The sequence below is a fragment of the Hemitrygon akajei genome, unplaced genomic scaffold (assembly GCF_048418815.1).
Source record: "Hemitrygon akajei unplaced genomic scaffold, sHemAka1.3 Scf000180, whole genome shotgun sequence".
In the NCBI taxonomy this organism is placed as follows: domain Eukaryota; kingdom Metazoa; phylum Chordata; class Chondrichthyes; order Myliobatiformes; family Dasyatidae; genus Hemitrygon; species Hemitrygon akajei.
Window position 1 is genome coordinate 473,212 of NW_027332066.1, and position 22,174 is coordinate 495,385.

The 22,174-nt window shown below is 55.3% G+C and overlaps 2 protein-coding genes across 2 annotated transcripts in view; both read left to right on the forward strand.

The window, feature by feature from the left end:
- The window catches only part of LOC140724262 (uncharacterized), a 33,081-nt gene extending 29,894 nt beyond the window's left edge, over positions 1 to 3,187 (forward strand). Inside the window, exons 6-8 of the mRNA XM_073038735.1 lie at positions 1,506 to 1,677; positions 1,763 to 1,828; positions 3,147 to 3,187. Of these exons, the coding sequence (XP_072894836.1) occupies positions 1,506 to 1,677; positions 1,763 to 1,828; positions 3,147 to 3,187 (279 nt within the window). The remainder of the gene's footprint in view (positions 1 to 1,505; positions 1,678 to 1,762; positions 1,829 to 3,146) is intronic.
- The window catches only part of LOC140724258 (NACHT, LRR and PYD domains-containing protein 3-like), a 297,596-nt gene that overhangs the window by 264,012 nt on the left and 11,410 nt on the right, over positions 1 to 22,174 (forward strand). The gene's annotated exons all lie outside the window — the stretch shown is intronic.

The following is a 22,174-nucleotide window of genomic DNA, read 5'->3' on the forward strand; positions in this document are numbered from 1 at the left end:
AGGGATCTGTTCTGGGACACTTACTCTTCCTGATCTTTAGAAATTATCTTGATGAGGAGGTGGAGGGATGGGTTAGAAAGTTTGCTCGTGACACAAAGGTTGGGGGTGTTGTGGATCGTATGGAGGGCTGTCAGAGGTTACAGCGGGACATTGACAGGATGCAAAACTGGGCTAAGTGGCAGATGGAGTTCAACCAAGATAAGTGTGATGAGGTTCAGTCTGGTAGGTCAAATATGGTGCCAGAATATACTATTAATGGTAAGACTCTTGGCAGTGTGGAGGATCAGAGGGATCTTGGGGTCCGAGACCATAGGACACTCAAAGCAGCTGCACAGGTTGATGCTGTAGTTAAGAAGGCGTATGGTGTATTGCCCTTCATCAATAGAGGAATTGAATTTAGGAGCCGAGGGGTAATGTTGCAGCTGTATAGGGCTCTGGTCAGACCTCACTTGGAGTATTGTGCTCAATTCTGGTTGCTTCACAATAGGAAGGACGTGGAAACCATAGAAAGGCTGCAGAGGAGATTTACAAGGATATTGCCTGGATTGGGGAGCATGCCTTATGAGAATAGGTTGAGTGAACTCGGCCTTTTCTCCTTGGAGCAAAGGAGGATGAGATGTGACCTGATAGAGGTGTATAAGATGATGAGAGGCATTGATCGTGTGGATAGTCAGAGGCTTTTTCCCAGGGCTGAAATGGTTGGCACAAAAGGACACAGGTTTAAGGTGCTGGGGAGTACGTATAGAGGAGATGTCAGGAGTGGTTTTTTTACTCAGAGAGCGGTGAGTGCGTGGAATGGGCTGCCAGCAACGGTGGTGGAGGCAGATATGGTAGGGTGTGTTAAGAGACTTTTAGATAGGTACATGGAGCATAGAAAGATAGAGGACTATAGGAAAACCTAGTAATTTCTAAGGTAGGGACATGTAAGGTACAACTTTGTGGGCTGAAGGGCATGTATTGTACTGTATGTTTTCTATGTTTCTATGCAAAACGTGTGAATCGGGGAATACTGCTATGTTGTAATGTGTAATCACTGAATAAACCTCCACTGGAAAAGGCAAAGGAAAGGCATCAGGTGTCAGCCGGTAATCGGCTGTCATGGTGGACACTGGCGGAATGAGGAGATGAATCACATCATCTCTTCTGCAACTTCTCAGAGACTGTTCACGCTGATACAATAACCTTCCTGATTTCTTTCATCTGTGATGGTTATTTTCTGATTTCTGTTTTACACCGTCAAATCCAATGAGGAATTATTTATGGATTTGGAGCCACGTCAACGAAGCGGTCAGAGACCAGCCAGGATCTCATTGACTGGTGGACCAAGTTCACGGTGAATGTCCCTCCGTGTGTTCTGCACTCAGAATGTACAGTCCATGTCCAGACAGGATCAGCACCCGTCCGGGTGACTGCTCAGTGTGATCCCGTTACAGAGCACATCATTTACTTCTCATTCTCTGTGTGAATCTGTCAGTCCCCAATATGTTCACTGTTACTCTTCACAGAAAATCTCTGATCTCGCTGATAAGGGCGAGCGGGCGGACAGTTCTAAACTCCTCCTGAGCCTGGTGATGGAAAAAGGCTCCCGCGCCCGGAGGGTGATGTGGGAAACCTTTGTGAAAATGCGGATTGGTGTCCCAACGTTGGACAAAGTACTGAAGGAAATACAGATATATGGTGAGATTATAAAATTTGGATCGCAACACACCACACTTTAAAATATTACAAAAATGATTTCCTCAATTTGTTTAAATTCAAACAGGTTGTGATCCTTCCCATCAACCAATTCCCGTTCCACTTTTACTAAAGTTCCTGAATGAACTAAAAGGTAAGTAAACGTTCATTGAACATTGAAAAGTACAACACAGGAATACGTACACAACGCACAAAGAACTCAGCAGGTCAGGCAGCATCCGTGAAAAAAGAGTAGCAAACGTTTTGGGCCGACACCCTTCATCAGGAATGGGGGTAAGAGAGGGCCGAAGCCCAGTAATAGAGATAGGGGCGGGGGTAGGGCTTAGAGGCGCCAGGTGGAAAACCAATCAGAGGAAGGATAGAGGGGATAAGCTTGAAAGAACTGTAGAGATAAAGGAGCAGAAAGTTGAAAGGGGAGAGAGGCAGAGAGGGACCTGGGATAGGGGGAGGGGGTGGGAATTACCGTAAATTGGAGAATTCAATGTTCATACCACCAGGCTGGAGGCTACCCAGACGGTAGATGAACACAGGAATAGGCCATTAGGGAAATCATATTTTGCCGAAACAGCTAAAAAATAAATCAAACAAACCTGAAGTTTAATCTCTCCTTTCTTCACCATGTCGACATGCCCCCATCTTCCTTACATGTGACTGTCCAAAAGTCCCTTAAAAGCTTCTAAATATTTGCCTATGCCACCTTACCAGGCAGTGTGTTCCAGGCAGCCACGATTTTACTGATTTAAAAAATAAGCTATCCCTCACATCGCCCTTCATTCTACACCCTCTCACCTTCAATATATTCCCTCTGGTAATAGATATTTTAACTGTGGGAAACCGATTATCCCTGTCCACTCTATCTAAACCTCTCATAATCTTGTCATCCTGTGTCAGAGCTCCCCAGAGCCTCCAATGATCCAGAGCAAACAACCTAATTTTATCCAGCCTCTCATGACAGCACATGCCCCATAAACCTGGCAGCATCCTGGTAAAACTCTTCTGCTCCCTCTCTAAAGCCCCAACATCCCTCCGGTAGTGGGGCGATCGGAACAGTACGTAATGGCCCAGATGAAACTTGTCCTCTGTTTCCACCAACGGTTGTAATTTGCGTCGGGCGGTTCACTTGTTGAGCCACGAGGATCTGACCAGGTAAATACTGGCACTGAGACAGAGAACACAGTGAGACACAGGGAAACGTGTTTGCTAGCGGGAGAGTTTTCAAAGGACATTTTGAGGAAAGAGGCAGAGAGCTGGCGAGTTTGAGGGAAGTGGTCACACCGCTCTGGGGCCTGTAACTACAGATCACCACTGGAGTCTGAGTGGAGAAGGGGGCGATCTGGAGAATGGAAAAGAAAACTTATATTTCTTCACACCAAAACGTCAAAATCTTCCCTTGTCAGCCACTGCCCCCTCCTGAACAGCCTCATACTTAACCATTTTCTAAACTCCCCCAGTTCCTGCAGATTATCGTTTCTTAGAGCTGGGCGTCCACTGAAGTTCCAGTCACAGAATAGTAATAATAGCATCACTTTAATTAGAAAAGCAGGTAACATCCCATCTGTTCTGTTCAACCACAGAGCAGCAGATGAACCCCGCTGTGTTCACATCTGCACTTCCTAGTGCAAACACTGCTACAGTGTTAGAGAGGGTGAGACTGGGGACATATTCCTCAGCTCAGTCCACAGAAGCTGAAATTCTTGTCTGCCGGTGTTGTGTGATGGACACTGTGGAAGGGTGAGAGATGGAATTCGGACAGGGAAACCGAGGGTTGTGGGATCGCGGCAAGGAAGGTGCAAAGGACTGAAAATATCTATAAATAATATTGTAATTAGTTAAACTGTGACCGTCTGGACGGGAAGCTCACTACATCCATAAGCACATCATGGGCCAAAACTCCTGTTTCTGTGCTGGAATGTTTTATGGTTCCATGGTTCTAGGTCTGTGAAAATGGAGCCCGGGGCAGTGCATGGGCTCAAGAGATTGTGAGGCTCCGTCATCGCAGACTGAGTTGGATCACTCAACTGCACATTTAACACAGGAGAGAGTGTAGGAAAGACAAATATCACAAAACTTACTAATATTGCAGCAGCCCGTGATTTATCTGATTATTCGAAGCTCTTACCAGAAATATAGGGAATCTCAGCCAGAACCCTGGTTCAGTCTCTCACACTTACAGGAAAAATTCCCAAAGATGATAATTTAAATTTGGTACCAGAGATAGACCAATCAGGAAGTTTACAAACTACTCACGTCTCTGAGACCTCTGTTAATGCTGTTCCAGTCACATCCGCTCAATGAAATCCCTCAGTGTCCCTGAACACAGGTTTAGCAAATCGCTACAAGCTTGTTTCTCATTGTCCTTCATCCGGTTTATAGAGGGAACACACCCGACAGTGAAATTCCCACATCCATATCTGAATATGAAACAGATACACTCCCTGATTGTTGAAGAACATAAAGTGAATATGTACAGGATCAATTTTTCCAATGCTCCCTATCACAGCCGAACACATTGAATAGAGACCCCACACACACCTGAAAGCGCCCTGACACACACTGTGAGATCCCACAACCCCCTGGCAGGGCGCAGACACACTGTGAGACGACACACCCCCGCCCCCCGACAGGGTGTTGAGACATTGTGAGAGGACAGACACCCCTGACAGGGTCCTGACACATTGTGAGATCCCACACACCCCTGACAGGGTCATGACACACTGTGAGACACCACACACTGTGAGATCCTACACGTCCATGACAGAGTCCTGACACAATGTGAGAACCCACACATACCTGACAGGTTCACGAAACTCTGTGAGAACCCATACATCCCTGACAGGGACCTGACACAATTTGAGACGCCACACACACGTGGCAGGTTCACGGCACACTATAAGACGCCACATTCCCCTTACAGGGTCCTCACACATAGTGTAACCCCATAAAACCCTGGCTGTCCCTGACACACTATGAGACCCCACACACTGCCGACAGGGTCCTGATAGACTGTGAGACACCACCCACATGGGTCAGGGTCCTGACACACTGTGCGACCCTACACTCGAACGGCAGGGTACTGACACAGTGTGAGACCCCACACACTTCTGACAGGGAACTGACACACTGTGAGACCACACACACCCCTGACAGGGTCCTGACACACTGCGCGACCCCACACACCCCTAACAGGTTCCTGAGACAGTATGAGACCACACACACACCTCATAGGGTCCTGACTCACTGTGAGACCCAAGAGAGCCCTGACAGGATCCTGACACACTATGAGACCCCACACACACCCTGACAGGGTCCTGACACAGTGTGAGACCCCACACACCCCTGACAGGGTCCCGGCACACTGTGAGACCTCACACACCCCTGACAGGGTCCTGATACACTGTGAGACCCTACACACCCATGACAGGGTCCGACACACTGCAAGACCCCAGACACGCCTGACAATATCCTGACACACTGTGCCAACCCGCACACTTCTGACAGGTTCCTGACACACTGTGAGACCACACACACCCCTGTCCAGGTGCCGACACACTGTGAGACAACACACAACTCTGACAGTGTCTTGATACACTTTGAGAAACCAGACACCACAGGGTCCTGACACACTGTGAGACCCCACACACCCCTGACAGGGACCTGACACACTGTCAGACACCACACACGCCTGACAGGGTTCTGACACACTTTGAGACGCCACACACCCGTGGCAGGTTTACGATACACTGGAAAACACCACACTCCCCTGCCAGGGTCCTGACACACTGTGAGACCACAGACACACCCGACAAGTTCCTGACACACGGTGAGACCCGACACACGATTGGCAGGGTCATGAGACACTGTGAGACAACACACACACCTGACAGGGTCCTGACAGACTGTGAGACCACAACCCATGGCATGGATCTGACATAATGTGAGACCTCACACACCCCTGACAGGTTCCTGACACTCAGTGAGACTCCAGACAACAATGGCAGGGTCCCGACACACTGTCAGCCCCCAAACACTGTGAGATCCTACACGTCCATGACAGAGTCCTGACACAATGTGAGAACTCACTCACCCCTTTCATGCCACTCACTCAATGTGAGACCCGACACACCCCTGACGGGGTCCTGACGCACAGAGAGACGCCACACAACAATGGCAGGGTCCTGACACACTGTGATACACCACACACCCCTGACAGGGTCCTGACGCACAGAGACGCCACACAACAATGGCAGGGTCCTGACACACTGTGATACACCACACACCCCTGGCAGGGTCCTGACACACAGAGAGACGCAACACAACAATAGCATGGTCCCGACACACTGTCCGCACCCACACAATGTGAGATCATACATGTACATGACAGAGTCCTAACTGAATGTGAGACCCCACAACTCACTGACAGCGTCCTGACACACTGTGAGACCCCACACACCCCTGACAGGGTCCTGACTCACTGTGAGACCCCACAAACACCTGACAGGGTCCCGACCCAATGCGAGATACCAGACACGCCTGACAGTGTCCTGACACAGTGGGCGAACCCGCACACTTCTGACAGGTTCCCAACACACCGTGAGACAACACACAACTCTGACAGGGTCCTGACACACTGTGAGACCCCACACACATCTGACAGGGTCCTGACACACCGTGAGACCACAAACACACCGGACAAGTTCCTGACACACTGTGAAACCCGGCACACGATTGGCAGTGTCATGAGACACTGTTAGACCATACACTCACCGGACAGGTTCCTGACACACTGTGAGACACCACACACCTCTGACAGGGTCCGGGCACACTGTGAGACACCACACATCCCTGACAGGGCCCTGACACACTGTGAGACACCACACGCCTCTGTCAGGGTCCTGACACACTGTGAGACACCACACACCCCTGTCAGGGTCCTGTCACACTGTGAGGCCCCACACAACCCCTGACAGTGTCCTGACACACTGTGAGACCCCACAAAACCCTGGCAGGTTCGCGACCGACTGTGAAATGCCAGACACCACTGACAGGGTCCTAACTCACCGAGAGACTCCACACCCTCCTAGGAGGATCCTGACAAACAGTGAGAGAACCCACACACTGTGAAATCCTACATGTCCATGACAGAGTCCTGACAAAAATGTGTGAACCCACAACTCACTGACATGGTCTGAAACACTGTGATGCCCCACACACTCCTGACAAGGTCCTGAAACACCGTGAGGCACCACACACCCCAGACAGGGTTCCGACACACTGCGAGACCCCAGACACGCCTGACAGTGTCCTGACACACTGTGCGAACCCACGCACTTCTGACAGGTTCCTGACACACTGTGAGACCACACACACCCCTGTCCAGGTGCCGACACAATGTGAAATAACACACAAATCTGACAGTGTCCTGATACACTTTGAGAAACTAGACACCACAGGGTCTGATGCCGTGAGAGACCCCACACGCTCCTGACAGGGTCCTGACACATTGTGAGACCCCACACTTCCCTGACAGCGTCCTGACACACTGTGAGACCCCACATGCATGGGACTTGGTCTGACACACTGTGAGACCCCACACACCCCTGACAGGGTCCCGACGCACTGTGAGACCTCACACACCCTGACATGGTCCTGAAACACTGTGAGACACCACACACCCCTGAGAGCGTCCTGACACACTGAGAGACCCCACACATACCTGACAGGGTCCGGACACACTGTGAAACCCCACACACCCCTGACAGCGTCCTGACACACTGTGAGACTCCACACACCCGTGACAGGGTCCTGACACACTGTGAGACCCCACACACACCTAACAGGGATCTGACTAACTGTGAGAACCAAGACAGCCCTGGCAGGGTCTTGACGCACTGTCAGACACCACACACCACTGACAGGGTCATGACACTCAGAGAGACGCCACGCAACAATGGCAGGGGCACGGCATACTCTCGGCCACCACACAATGTGAGATCCTACATGTCCATGACAGAGTCCTGACTCAATGTGAGACCCCACAACTTACTGACAGCGTCCAGACACACTGTGAGACCCCTCACACACATGACAGGGCCCTGTCACACTGTGAGAACACACGCACCCCTGACAGGGTCCTGGCAAACAGTGAGACAACCCACACACTGTGAAATCCTACATGTCCATGACAGAATACTGACAACAATGTGTGAAGCCACAACTCACTGACAGGGGCTGAAACACTGTGATACCCCACACACTCCTGACAGGGTCCTGACACACTGTGAGACCCCACACACCCGGACAGGGTCCTGAAACACTGTGAGACCCCACACACCCGGACAGGGTCGTGAAACACTGTGAGACCCCACACACCCCTGACAGGGTCCTGACACACTGTGAGACCCCACACACCATGACAGGGTCCTGACACACTGTGAGACCCCACACACCCCTGACAGATCTGGACACAGTGTGAGACCCCACACACCCCTGACAGGGTCCTGACACATTCTGAGAACCAACACGCCCCTGACAGGGACCTGACACACTGTGAGACAACACACAACTCTGACAGGGTTCTGATACACTGAGAGACCCGAGATACCACAGGGTCTGATGCCGTGTGAGACCCCACACGTTCCTGACAGCGTCCTGACACACTGTGAGACCCCACACACTCCTGACAGGGTCCTGACACTCTGTGAGAACCCACACACCCCTGACAGCGTCCTGACACAATGTGAGACCCCACACACCCCTGACAGAGACATGACACACGGTGAGACCCACACACCCCAGACAGCGTCCTGACTCACTGTGAGACCCCACAAACTCATGACAGGGTCCCGACACACTGCGAGACCCCAGACACGCCTGTCCAGGAGCCGACACACTGTGAGACGACACACAACTCTGACAGGGTTCTGATACACTGTGAGACCCCAGACACCACAGGGATTGATGCCGTGTGAGACCCCACCAGTTCCTGACAGGGTCCTGACACACTGTGAGACCCCACACACCCCTGACAGCGTCCTGACACACTGTGAGACCCCACACACCCCTGACAGGGTCCCGACGCACTGTGAGACCTCACACACCCTGACATGGTCCTGAAACACTGTGAGACACCACACACCCCTGACAGCGTCCTGACACACTGTGAGACCCCACACACACCTGACAGGGACCGGACACACTGTGAAACCCCACACACCCCTGACAGCGTCCTGACACGCTGTGAGACTCCACACACCCGTGACAGGGTCCTGACGCACTGTGAGACCCCACAAACTCATGACAGGGTCCCGACACACTGTGAGACCCCACACACCCCAGTCAGCGTCCTGACTCACTGTGAGACCCCACAAACTCATGACAGGGTCCCGACACACTGCGAGACCCCAGACACGCCTGTCCAGGAGCGGACACACTGTGAGACAACACACAACTCTGACAGGGTTCTGATACACTGTGAGACCCGAGACACCAGAGGGTCTGATGCCGTGTGAGACCCAACACGTTCCTGACAGGGTCCTGACACTCTGTGAGACCCCACACACCCCTGACAGCGTCCTGATACTCTGTGAGACCCCAAACACCCCTGACAGAGACATGACACACTGTGAGCCCCCACCCACACCAGACAGCGTCCTGACTCACTGTGTGACCCCACAAACTCATGACAGGGTCCCGACACACTGCGAGACCCCAGACACGCCTGTCCAGGAGCCGACACATTGTGAGACAACACACAACTCTGACAGGGTTCTGATACACTGTGAGACCACAGACACCCCAGGGATTGATGCCGTGTGAGACCCCACCAGTTCCTGACAGGGTCCTGACACACTGTGAGACCCCACACACCCCTGACAGCGTCCTGACACACTGTGAGACCCCACACACCCTGACAGGGTCCTGACACACTGTAAGACTCCACACACCCCTGACAGGGTCCTGACACAATGTGGGACACCACACACACCTGACAGGGTCCTGACACACGGTGAGACAACCCACACACTGTGAAATCCTACATGTCCATGACAGAGTCCTGACAAAAATGTGTAAACCCACAACTCACTGACACGGTCCTGACACACGGTGAGATCAACACTCACCGAACAGGGATCTGACTAACTGTGAGACCCAAGAAAGCCCTGGCAGGGTCTTGACGCACTGTGAGACACCACACACCACTGACAGGGTCATGACACTCAGAGAGACGCCACGCAACAATGGCAGGGGCACGGCACACTCTCGGCCACCACACAATGTGAGATCCTACATGTCCATGACAGAGTCCTGACTCAATGTGAGACCCCACAACTTACTGACCGTCCAGACACACTGTGAGACCCCTCACACACATGACAGGGACCTGACACACTGTGAGACCACACGCACCCCTGACAGGGTCCTGGCAAACAGTGAGACAACCCACACACTGTGAAATCCTACATGTCCATGACAGAGTACTGACAAAAATGTGTGAACCCACAACTCACGGACAGGGACTGAAACACTGTGATACCCCACACGCTACTGACAAGGTCTTTAAACACGGTGAGAAACCACACCCCCTGACAGGGTCGTGACACACTGTGAAACGCCACACACACCTGGCAGGTTCCTGACCACACTGTGAGACCCCACAAACCCCAGACAGGGTCCTGACACACTGTGAGACCCCACACACCCTGACAGGGTCCTGACACACTCTGAGACCCAACACACCCATGACAGGGACCTGACACACTATGAGACGCCACACACCCATGACAGGGACCTGACACACTATGAGACGCCACACACCCCTGACAGCGGTCTGACACACTGTGAGACCCCACATACCGCAGTCAGGGTTCTGAAACAGTGTGAGACCCCACGCACAACTGACAGGGTCCTGACACATTGAGAAAACCCAGACAGCCCTGACAGCGTCCTGACTCAACGTGAGACCACACACAACCCTGAGAGTCTCCTGACACACTGTGAGACGCCACACACCACTGACTGGGAGCTGACACACTGTGAGACCCCACACACCCCTGACAGGGTCCCGACGCACTGTGAGACCTCACGCACCCTGACAGGGTCCTGAAACTCTGTGAGACACCACACACCCCAGACAGCGTCCTGACTCACTGTGAGACCCCACAAACTCATGACAGGGTCCCGACACACTGCGAGACCCCAGACACGCCTGTCCAGGAGCCGACAAACTGTGAGACAACACACAACTCTGACAGGGTTCTGATACACAGTGAGACCCGAGACACCACAGGGTCTGATGCCGTATGTGACCCCACACGTTCCTGACAGGGTCCTGACACTCTGTCTGACCCCACACACCCCTGACAGCGTCCTGACACACTGTGAGACCCCACACACCCCTGACAGGGTCCTGACACTCTGTCAGACCCCGCACACCCCTAATAGGGTCCTGACACTCTGTGAGACCCCACACACCCCTGACAGGGTCCTGACACACTGTGAGACACCACACACCCTGACAGGGTCCTGACACACTGTGAGACACCACACACCCTGACAGGGTCCTGACACACTGTGAGACCCCACACACCCTGACAGAGCCCTGAAACACTGTGAGACCCCACACACCCCTGCCAGGATCCTGACACACTGTGAGACCCCACACTCCCTGACAGGGACCTGACACACTGTGAGACCCCACACACCCTGACAGGGTCCTGACACACTGTCAGACCCACACACCCCTGACAGGGTCCGGACACAGTGTGAGACACCACACACCCCTGACAGGGTCCTGACTCACTCTGAGACCCAACACAACCCTGACAGGGACATGACACACTGTGAGACAACACACAACTCTGACAGCGTTCTGATACACTGTGAGACCCAACACACCCCTGACAGGGTCCAGACACACTGCGAGACCCCACACATCCTGACAGGGCCCTGACACACTGTGAGACCCCACACACCCCTGACAGCGTCCTGACACACTGTGAGACCCCACACACCCCTGACAGCGTCCTGACACACTGTGTGGCCCCGCACACCCCTGATAGGGTCCTGACACACTGTGCGACCCCACACACCCCTGACAGGGTCCTGACACACTGTGAGACACCACACACCCTGACAGCGTCCTGACACACTGTGAGAACCTACACACCCCTGATAGGGTCCTGACACACTGTGCGACCCCACACACCCCTGACAGGGTCCTGACACACTGTGAGACACCACACACCCTGACAGGGTCCTGACACACTGTGAGACACCACACACCCTGACAGGGTCCTGACACAGTGTGAGACCCCACACACTCCGGACAGGGTCCTGACACACTGTGAGACCCCACACACCCTGACAGGGTGCTGAAACACTGTGAGACCCCACACACCCCTGACAGGGTCCTGACACACTGTGATACCCCACACTCCCTGACAGGGACCTGACACACTGTGAGACCCCACACACACCTGACAGGGACCGGACACACTGTGGGACACCACACACACCTGACAGGGTCCTGACACTCTGTGAGAACCCACACACTCCTGACAGGGTCCTGACACACTGTGAGACCCCACACACCCCTGACAGGGTCCTGACACAGTGTGAGACCCCACACACCCCTGATAGGGTCCTGACACACTGTGAGAACCCACACACCCCTGACAGCGCCCTGACACACTGTGAGACCCCACACACCCCTGACTGGGTCCTGACACACTCTGAGACCCGACACACCCATGACAGGGACCCGACACACCATGAGACGCCACACACCCCTGACAGCGGTCTGACACACTGTGAGACCCCACATACCGCAGTCAGGGTTCTGAAACAGTGTGAGACCCGACGCACAACTGACAGGGTCCTGACACATTGAGAAAACCCAGACAGCACTGACAGCGTCCTGACTCAACGTGAGACCACACACAACCCTGAGAGTCTCCCGACATACTGCGAGACCCCAGACACTCCTGTCCAGGAGCCGACACACTGTGAGACAAAACACACAACTCTGACAGGGTTCGGATACACTGTGAGACCCGAGACACCACAGTGTCTGATGCCGTGTGAGACCCCACACGTTCCTGACAGCGTCCTGACACTCTGTGAGACCCCACACACTCCTGACAGGGTCCTGACACTCTGTGAGAACCCACACACCCCTGACAGCGTCCTGACACAATGTGAGACCCCACACACCCCTGACAGAGACATGACACACGGTGAGAACACACACCCGAGACAGCGTCCTGACTCACTGTGAGACCCCACAAACTCATGACAGGGTCCCGACACACTGCGAGACCCCAGACACGCCTGTCCAGGAGCCGACACACTGTGAGACAACACACAACTCTGACAGGGTTCTGATACACTGTGAGACCCCAGACACCACAGGTATTGATGCTGTGTGAGACCCCACCAGTTCCTGACAGGGTCCTGACACACTGTGAGACCCCACACACCCCTGACAGCGTCCTGACACACTGTGAGACCCCACACTCCCCTGACAGGGTCCTGACACACTCTGAGACCCAACACACCCCTGACAGGGACCTGACACACTGTGAGACAACACACAACTCTGACAGGGTTCTGATACACTGTGAGACCCGGGACACCACAGCGTCTGATGCCGTGTGAGACCCCACACGTTCCTGACAGCGTCCTGACACTCTGTGAGACCCCACACACTCCTGACAGCGTCCCGACACACTGTGAGACCCCACACACCCCTGACAGGGTCCTGACACTCTGTCAGACCCCGCACACCCCTGATAGGGTCCTGACACACTGTGAGACCCCACACACCCCTGACAGGTTCCTGACACACTGTGAGACACCACACACCCTGACAGGGTCCTGACACACTGTAAGACTCCACACACCCTGACAGGGTCCTGACACACTGTGAGACCCCACACACTCCTGACAGGGTCCTGACACACTGTGAGACCCCACACACCCTGACAGAGCCCTGAAACACTGTGAGACCCCACACTCCCTGACAGGGACCTGACACACTGTGAGACCCCACACACCCTGACAGGGTCCTGACACACTGTCAGACCCCACACACCCCTGACCGGGTCCGGACACAGTGTGAGACCCCACACACCCCTGACAGGGTCCTGACTCACTCTGAGACCCAACACACCCGTGACAGGGACATGACACACTGTGAGACAACACACAACTCTGACAGGTTTCTGATACACTGTGAGACCCAACACACCCCTGACAGGGTCCAGACACACTGCGAGACCCCACACATCCTGACGGGGACCTGACACACTGTGAGACCCCACAAACCCCTGACAGCGTCCTGACACACTGTGAGACCCCACACACCCCTGACAGCGTCCTGACACACTGTGTGGCCCCGCACACCCCTGATAGGGTCCTGACACACTGTGCGACCCCACACACCCCTGACAGGGTCCTGACACACTGTGAGACACCACACACCCTGACAGCGTCCTGCAACACTGTGAGAACCCACACACCCCTGATAGGGTCCTGACACACTGAGCGACCCCACACACCCCTGACAGGGTCCTGACACACTGTGAGACACCACACACCCTGACAGGGTCCTGACACACTGTGAGACACCACACACCCTGACAGGGTCCTGACACACTGTGAGACCCCACACACTCCTGACAGGGTCCTGACACACTGTGAGACCCCACACACACCTGACAGGGACCGGTCACACTGTGAGACCCCACACACCCTGACAGGGTCCTGACACACTGTGAGACACCACACACCCCTGACAGGGTCCTGACACACTGTGAGACCCCACACATCCTGACAGGGACCTGACACACTGTGAGACCCCACACACACCTGACAGGGACCGGACACACTGTGAGAGCCCACACACCCTGACAGGGTCCTGACACACTGTAAGACTCCACACACCCCTGTCAGGGTCCTGACACACTGTGGGACACCACACACACCTGACAGGGTCCTGACACACGGTGAGACAACCCACACACTGTGAAATCCTACATGTCCATGACAGAGTCCTGACAAAAATGTGTAAACCCACAAATCACTGACACGGTCCTGACACACGGTGAGATCAACACTCACCGAACAGGGATCTGACTAACTGTGAGACCCAAGACAGCCCTGGCAGGGTCTTGACGCACTGTGAGACACCACACACCACTGACAGGGTCATGACACTCAGAGAGACGCCACGCAACAATGGCAGGGGCACGGCACACTCTCGGCCACCACACAATGTGAGATCCTACATGTCCATGACTGAGTCCTGACTCAATGTGAGACCCCACAACTTACTGACAGCGTCCAGACACACTGTGAGACCCCTCACACACATGACAGGGACCTGACACACTGTGAGACCACACGCGCCCCTGACAGGGTCCTGGCAAACAGTGAGACAATCCACACACTGTGAAATCCTACATGTCCATGACAGAGTACTGACAAAAATGTGTGAACCCACAACTCACGGACAGGGACTGAAACACTGTGATACCCCACACGCTACTGACAAGGTCTTCAAACACGGTGAGAAACCACACCCCCTGAGAGGGTCGTGACACACTGTGAGACGCCACACACACCTGGCAGGTTCCTGACAACACTGTGAGACCCCACAAACCCCAGACAGGGTCCTGACACACTGTGAGGCCCCACACACCCTGACAGGGTCCTGACACACTGTGAGACCCCACACACCCCTGACAGGGTCCTGACACACTCTGAGACCCAACACACCCATGACAGGGACCTGACACACTGTGAGACCCCACACACCCCTGACAGGGTCCTGACACACTCTGAGACCCAACACACCCATGACAGGGACCTGACACACTATGAGACGCCACACACCCCTGACAGCGGTCTGACACACTGTGAGACCCCACATACCGCAGTCAGGGTTCTGAAACAGTGTGAGACCCCACGCACAACTGACAGGGTCCTGACACATTGAGAAAACCCAGACAGCCCTGACAGCGTCCTGACTCAACGTGAGACCACACACAACCCTGAGAGTCTCCTGACACACTGTGAGACGCCACACACCCCTGACTGGGAGCTGACACACTGTGAGACCCCACACACCCCTGACAGGGTCCCGACGCACTGTGAGACCTCACGCACCCAGACAGGGTCCTGAAACACTGTGAGACACCACACACCCCAGACAGCGTCCTGACACACTGTGAGACCCCACACACACCTGACAGGGACCGGACACACTGTGAGACTCCACACACCCCAGACAGGGTCCTGACACACTGTGAAACTCCACAGAACCCTGGCAGGGTCTTCACACACTGTGAAACCCCACACACCCCAGACAGCGTCCTGACTCACTGTGAGACCCCACAAACTCATGACAGGGTCCCGACACACTGCGAGAACCCAGACACGCCTGTCCAGGAGCCGACAAACTGTGAGACAACACACAACTCTGACAGGGTTCTGATACACTGTGAGACCCCAGACACCACAGGGATTGATGCCGTATGTGACCCCACACGTTCCTGACAGGGTCCTGACACTCTGTGAGACCCCACGCACCCCTGACAGCGTCCTGACACACTGTGAGACCCCACACACCCCAGACAGGGTCCTGACACTCTGTCAGACCCCGCACACCCCTGATAGGGTCCTGACACTCTGTGAGACCCCACACACTCCTGACAGGGTCCTGACACACCTTGAGACCCCACACACCCTGCCAGAGCCCTGAAACACTGTGAGACCCCACACACCCCTGACAGGGTCCTGACACACTGTGAGACCCCACACTCCCTGACAGGGACCTGACACACTGTGAGACCCCACACACCCTGACAGGGTCCTGACACACTGTCAGACCCCACACACCCCTGACAGGGTCCGGACACAGTGTGAGACCCCACACACCCCTGACAGGGTCCTGACTCACTCTGAGACCCAACACACCCCTGACAGGGACATGACACACTGTGAGACAACACACAACTCTGACAGGGTTCTGATACACTGTGAGACCCAACACACCCCTGACAGGGACCTGACACACTGTGAGACCCCACACACCCCTGACAGCGTCCTGACACACTGTGAGACGTCACACACCCCTGACAGCGTCCTGACACACTGTGTGGCCCCGCACACCCCTGATAGGGTCCTGACACACTGTGCGACCCCACACACCCCTGACAGGGTCCTGACACACTGTGAGACACCACACACCCTGACAGCGTCCTGACATACTGTGAGAACCCACACACCCCTGATAGGGTCCTGACACACTGTGCGACCCCACACACCCCTGACAGGGTCCTGACACACTGTGAGACACCACACACCCTGACAGGCTCCTGACACACTGTGAGACACCACACACCCTGACAGGGTCCTGACACACTGTGAGACCCCACACACTCCTGACAGGGTCCTGACACACCTTGAGACCCCACACACCCTGCCAGAGCCCTGAAACACTGTGAGACCCCACACACCCCTGACAGGGTCCTGACACAGTGTGAGACCCCACACACCCCTGACAGGGTCCTGACTCACTCTGAGACCCAACACACCCCTGACAGGGACATGACACACTGTGAGACAACACACAACTCTGACAGGGTTCTGATACACTGTGAGACCCAACACACCCCTGACAGGGACCTGACACACTGTGAGACCCCACACACCCCTGACAGCGTCCTGACACACTGTGAGACGTCACACACCCCTGACAGCGTCCTGACACACTGTGTGGCCCCGCACACCCCTGATAGGGTCCTGACACACTGTGCGACCCCACACACCCCTGACAGGGTCCTGACACACTGTGAGACACCACACACCCTGACAGCGTCCTGACATACTGTGAGAACCCACACACCCCTGATAGGGTCCTGACACACTGTGCGACCCCACACACCCCTGACAGGGTCCTGACACACTGTGAGACACCACACACCCTGACAGGCTCCTGACACACTGTGAGACACCACACACCCTGACAGGGTCCTGACACACTGTGAGACCCCACACACTCCTGACAGGGTCCTGACACACTGTGAGACCCCACACACCCTGACAGGGTGCTGAAACACTGTGAGACCCCACACACCCCTGACACGGTCCTGACACACTGTGAGACCCCACACTCCCTGACAGGGACCTGACACACTGTGAGACCCCACACACACCTGACAGGGACCGGACACACTGTGAGACTCCACGGAACCCTGGCAGGGTCTTCACACACTGTGAAACGCCACACACCCCAGACAGCGTCCCGACTCACTGTGAGACCCCACAAACTCATGACAGGGTCCCGACATACTGCGAGACCCCAGACACGCCTGTCCAGGAGACGACACACTGTGAGACAAAACACACAACTCTGACAGGGTTCTGATACACTGTGAGACCCGAGACACCACAGTGTCTGATGCCGTGTGAGACCCCACACGTTCCTGACAGCGTCCTGACACTCTGTGAGACCCCACACACTCCTGACAGGGTCCTGACACTCTGTGAGAACCCACACACCCCTGACAGCGTCCTGACACAATGTGAGACCCCACACACCCCTGACAGAGACATGACACACGGTGAGAACACACACCCGAGACAGCGTCCTGACTCACTGTGAGACCCCACAAACTCATGACAGGGTCCCGACACACTGCGAGACCCCAGACACGCCTGTCCAGGAGCCGACACACTGTGAGACAACACACAACTCTGACAGGGTTCTGATACACTGTGAGACCCCAGACACCACAGGTATTGATGCTGTGTGAGACCCCACCAGTTCCTGACAGGGTCCTGACACACTGTGAGACCCCACACACCCCTGACAGCGTCCTGACACACTGTAAGACCCCACACACCCCTGACAGGGTCCCTACGCACTGTGAGACCTCACACACCCTGACAGGGTCCTGAAACACTGTGAGACCCCACACACCCCTGACAGCGTCCTGACACACTGTGAGACCCCACACAGACCTGACAGGGACCGGACACTCTGTTAGACACCACACACCCCTGACAGGGTCCTGACACACTGTGAGACTCCACAGAACCCTGGCAGGGTCCCGACACACTGCGAGACCCCAGACACGCCTGTCCAGGAGCCGACACACTGTGAGACAACACACAACTCTGACAGGGTTCTGACACACTGTGAGACCCCACACACTCCTGACAGGGTCCTGACACACTGTGAGACCCCACACACCCTGACAGGGTGCTGAAACACTGTGAGACCCCACACACCCCTGACAGGGTCCTGACACACTGTGAGACCCCACACACCCTGACAGGGTCTTGACACAGTGTGAGACCCCACACACCCCTGACAGGGTCCTGACACACTCTGAGACCCAACACACCCCTGACAGGGACATGACACAGTGTGAGACAACACACAACTCTGACAGGGTTCAGATACACTGTGAGACCCAACACACCACTGACAGGGTCCCGACACACTGCGAGACCCCAGACACGCTTGTCCAGGAGCCGACACTCTGTGAGACAACACACAACTCTGACAGGGTTCTGATACACTGTGAGACCCCAGACACCACAGGGATTGATGCCGTGTGAGACCCCACCAGTTCCTGACAGGGTCCTGACACACTGTGAGACCCCACACACCCCTGACCGCTTCCTGACACACTGTGAGATCCCACACAACTATGACAGGGTCCTGACACACTGTGAGACCCCACACAACCCTGACAGAGACGTGACACTCTGCGAGACCCCACACACACCTGACAGCGTCCTGACACACTGTGAGACCCCACAAACTCCTAACAGGGTCCCGACACACTGCGAGACCCCAGACACGGCTGTCCATGAGCCGACACACTGTGAGACAACACACAACTCTGACAGGGTTCTGATACACTGTGAGACCCGAGACACCACAGGGTCCGATGCCGTGTGAGACCCCACACGTTCCTGACAGCGTCCTGACACTCTGTGAGACCCCACACACTCCTGACAGGGTTCTGACACTCTGTGAGAACCCACACACCCCTGACAGCGTCCTGACACAATGTGAGACCCCACACACCCCTGACAGAGACATGACACACGGTGAGAACACACACCCGAGACAGCGTCCTGACTCACTGTGAGACCCCACAAACTCATGACAGGGTCCCGACACACTGCGAGACCCCAGACACGCCTGTCCAGGAGCCGACACACTGTGAGACAACACACAACTCTGACAGGGTTCTGATACACTGTGAGACCCCAGACACCACAGGTATTGATGCTGTGTGAGACCCCACCAGTTCCTGACAGGGTCCTGACACACTGTGAGACCCCACACACCCCTGACAGCGTCCTGACACACTGTGAGACCCCACACACCCCTGACAGGGTCCCTACGCACTGTGAGACCTCACACACCCTGACAGGGTCCTGAAACACTGTGAGACCCCACACACCCCTGACAGCGTCCTGACACACTGTGAGACCCCACACAGACCTGACAGGGACCGGACACTCTGTTAGACCCCACACACCCCTGACAGGGTCCTGACACACTGTGAGACTCCACAGAACCCTGGCAGGGTCTTTACACACTGTGAAACCCAATACACCCCAGACAGCGTCCTGACTCACTGTGAGACACCACAAACTCATGACAGGGTCCCGACACACTGGGAGACCCCAGACACGCCTGTCCAGGAGCCGACACACGGTGAGACAACACACAACTCTGACAGGGTTCTGATACACTGTGAGACCCGAGACACCACAGGGTCTGATGCCGTATGAGACCCCACACGTTCCTGACAGGGTCCTGACACTCTGTCAGACCCCACACACCCCTGACAGCGTCCTGACACACTGTGAGACCCCACACACCCCTGACAGGGTCCTGACACTCTGTCAGACCCCGCACACCCCTGATAGGGTCCTGACACTCTGTGAGACCCCACACACCCCTGACAGGGTCCTGACACACTGTGAGACACCACACACCCTGACAGGGTCCTGACACACTGTGAGACAGCACACACCCTGACAGGGTCCTGACACACTGTGAGACCCCACACACTCCTGACAGGGTCCTGACACACTGTGAGACCCCACACACCCTGACAGAGCCCTGAAACACTGTGAGACCCCACACACGCCTGACAGGGTCCTGACACACTGTGAGACCCCACACTCCCTGACAGGGACCTGACACACTGTGAGACCCCACTCACCCTGACAGGGTCCTGACACACTGTCAGACCCCACACACCCCTGACAGGGTCCGGACACAGTGTGAGACCCCACTCAACCCTGACAGGGTCCTGACTCACTCTGAGACCCAACACACCCCTGACAGGGACATGACACACTGTGAGACAACACACACCCTGACAGGGTCTTGACACACTGTGAGACCCCACACTCCCTGACAGGGACCTGACACACTGTGAGACCCCACACACCCTGACAGGGTCTTGACACAGTGTGAGACCCCACACACCCCTGACAGGGTCCTGACACACTCTGAGACCCAACACACCCCTGACAGGGACATGACACAGTGTGAGACAACACACAACTCTGACAGGGTTCAGATACACTGTGAGACCCAACACACCACTGACAGGGTCCCGACACACTGTGAGACCCCAGACACGCTTGTCCAGGAGCCGACACACTGTGAGACAACACACAACTCTGACAGGGTTCTGATACACTGTGAGACCCCAGACACCACAGGGATTGATGCCGTGTGAGACCCCACCAGTTCCTGACAGGGTCCTGACACACTGTGAGACCCCACACACCCCTGACCGCTTCCTGACACACTGTGAGATCCCACACAACTATGACAGGGTCCTGACACACTGTGAGACCCCACACAACCCTGACAGAGACGTGACACTCTGAGAGACCCCACGCACACCTGTCAGCGTCCTGACACACTGTGAGACCTCACAAACTCCTAACAGGGTCCCGACACACTGCGAGACCCCAGACACGCCTGTCCATGAGCCGACACACTGTGAGACAACACACAACTCTGACAGGGTTCTGATACACTGTGAGACCCGAGACACCACAGGGTCTGATGCCGTGTGAGACCCCACACGTTCCTGACAGCGTCCTGACACACTGTGAGACCCCTCACACACCTGACAGGGTCCTGACACACTGTGAGACCCCACACATCCTGACAGGGACCTGACACACTGTGAGACCCCACACACCCCTGACAGGGACCTGACACACTGTGAGACCCCACACACCCTGTCAGGTTCCTGACACACTGTGAGACACCACACACCCCTGACAGGGTCCTGACACACTGTGAGACCCCACACATCCTGACAGGGACCTGACACACTGTGAGACCCCACACACCCCTGACCGCGTCCTGTCACACTGTGAGATCCCACGCAACCCTGACAGGGTCCTGACACACTGTGAGACC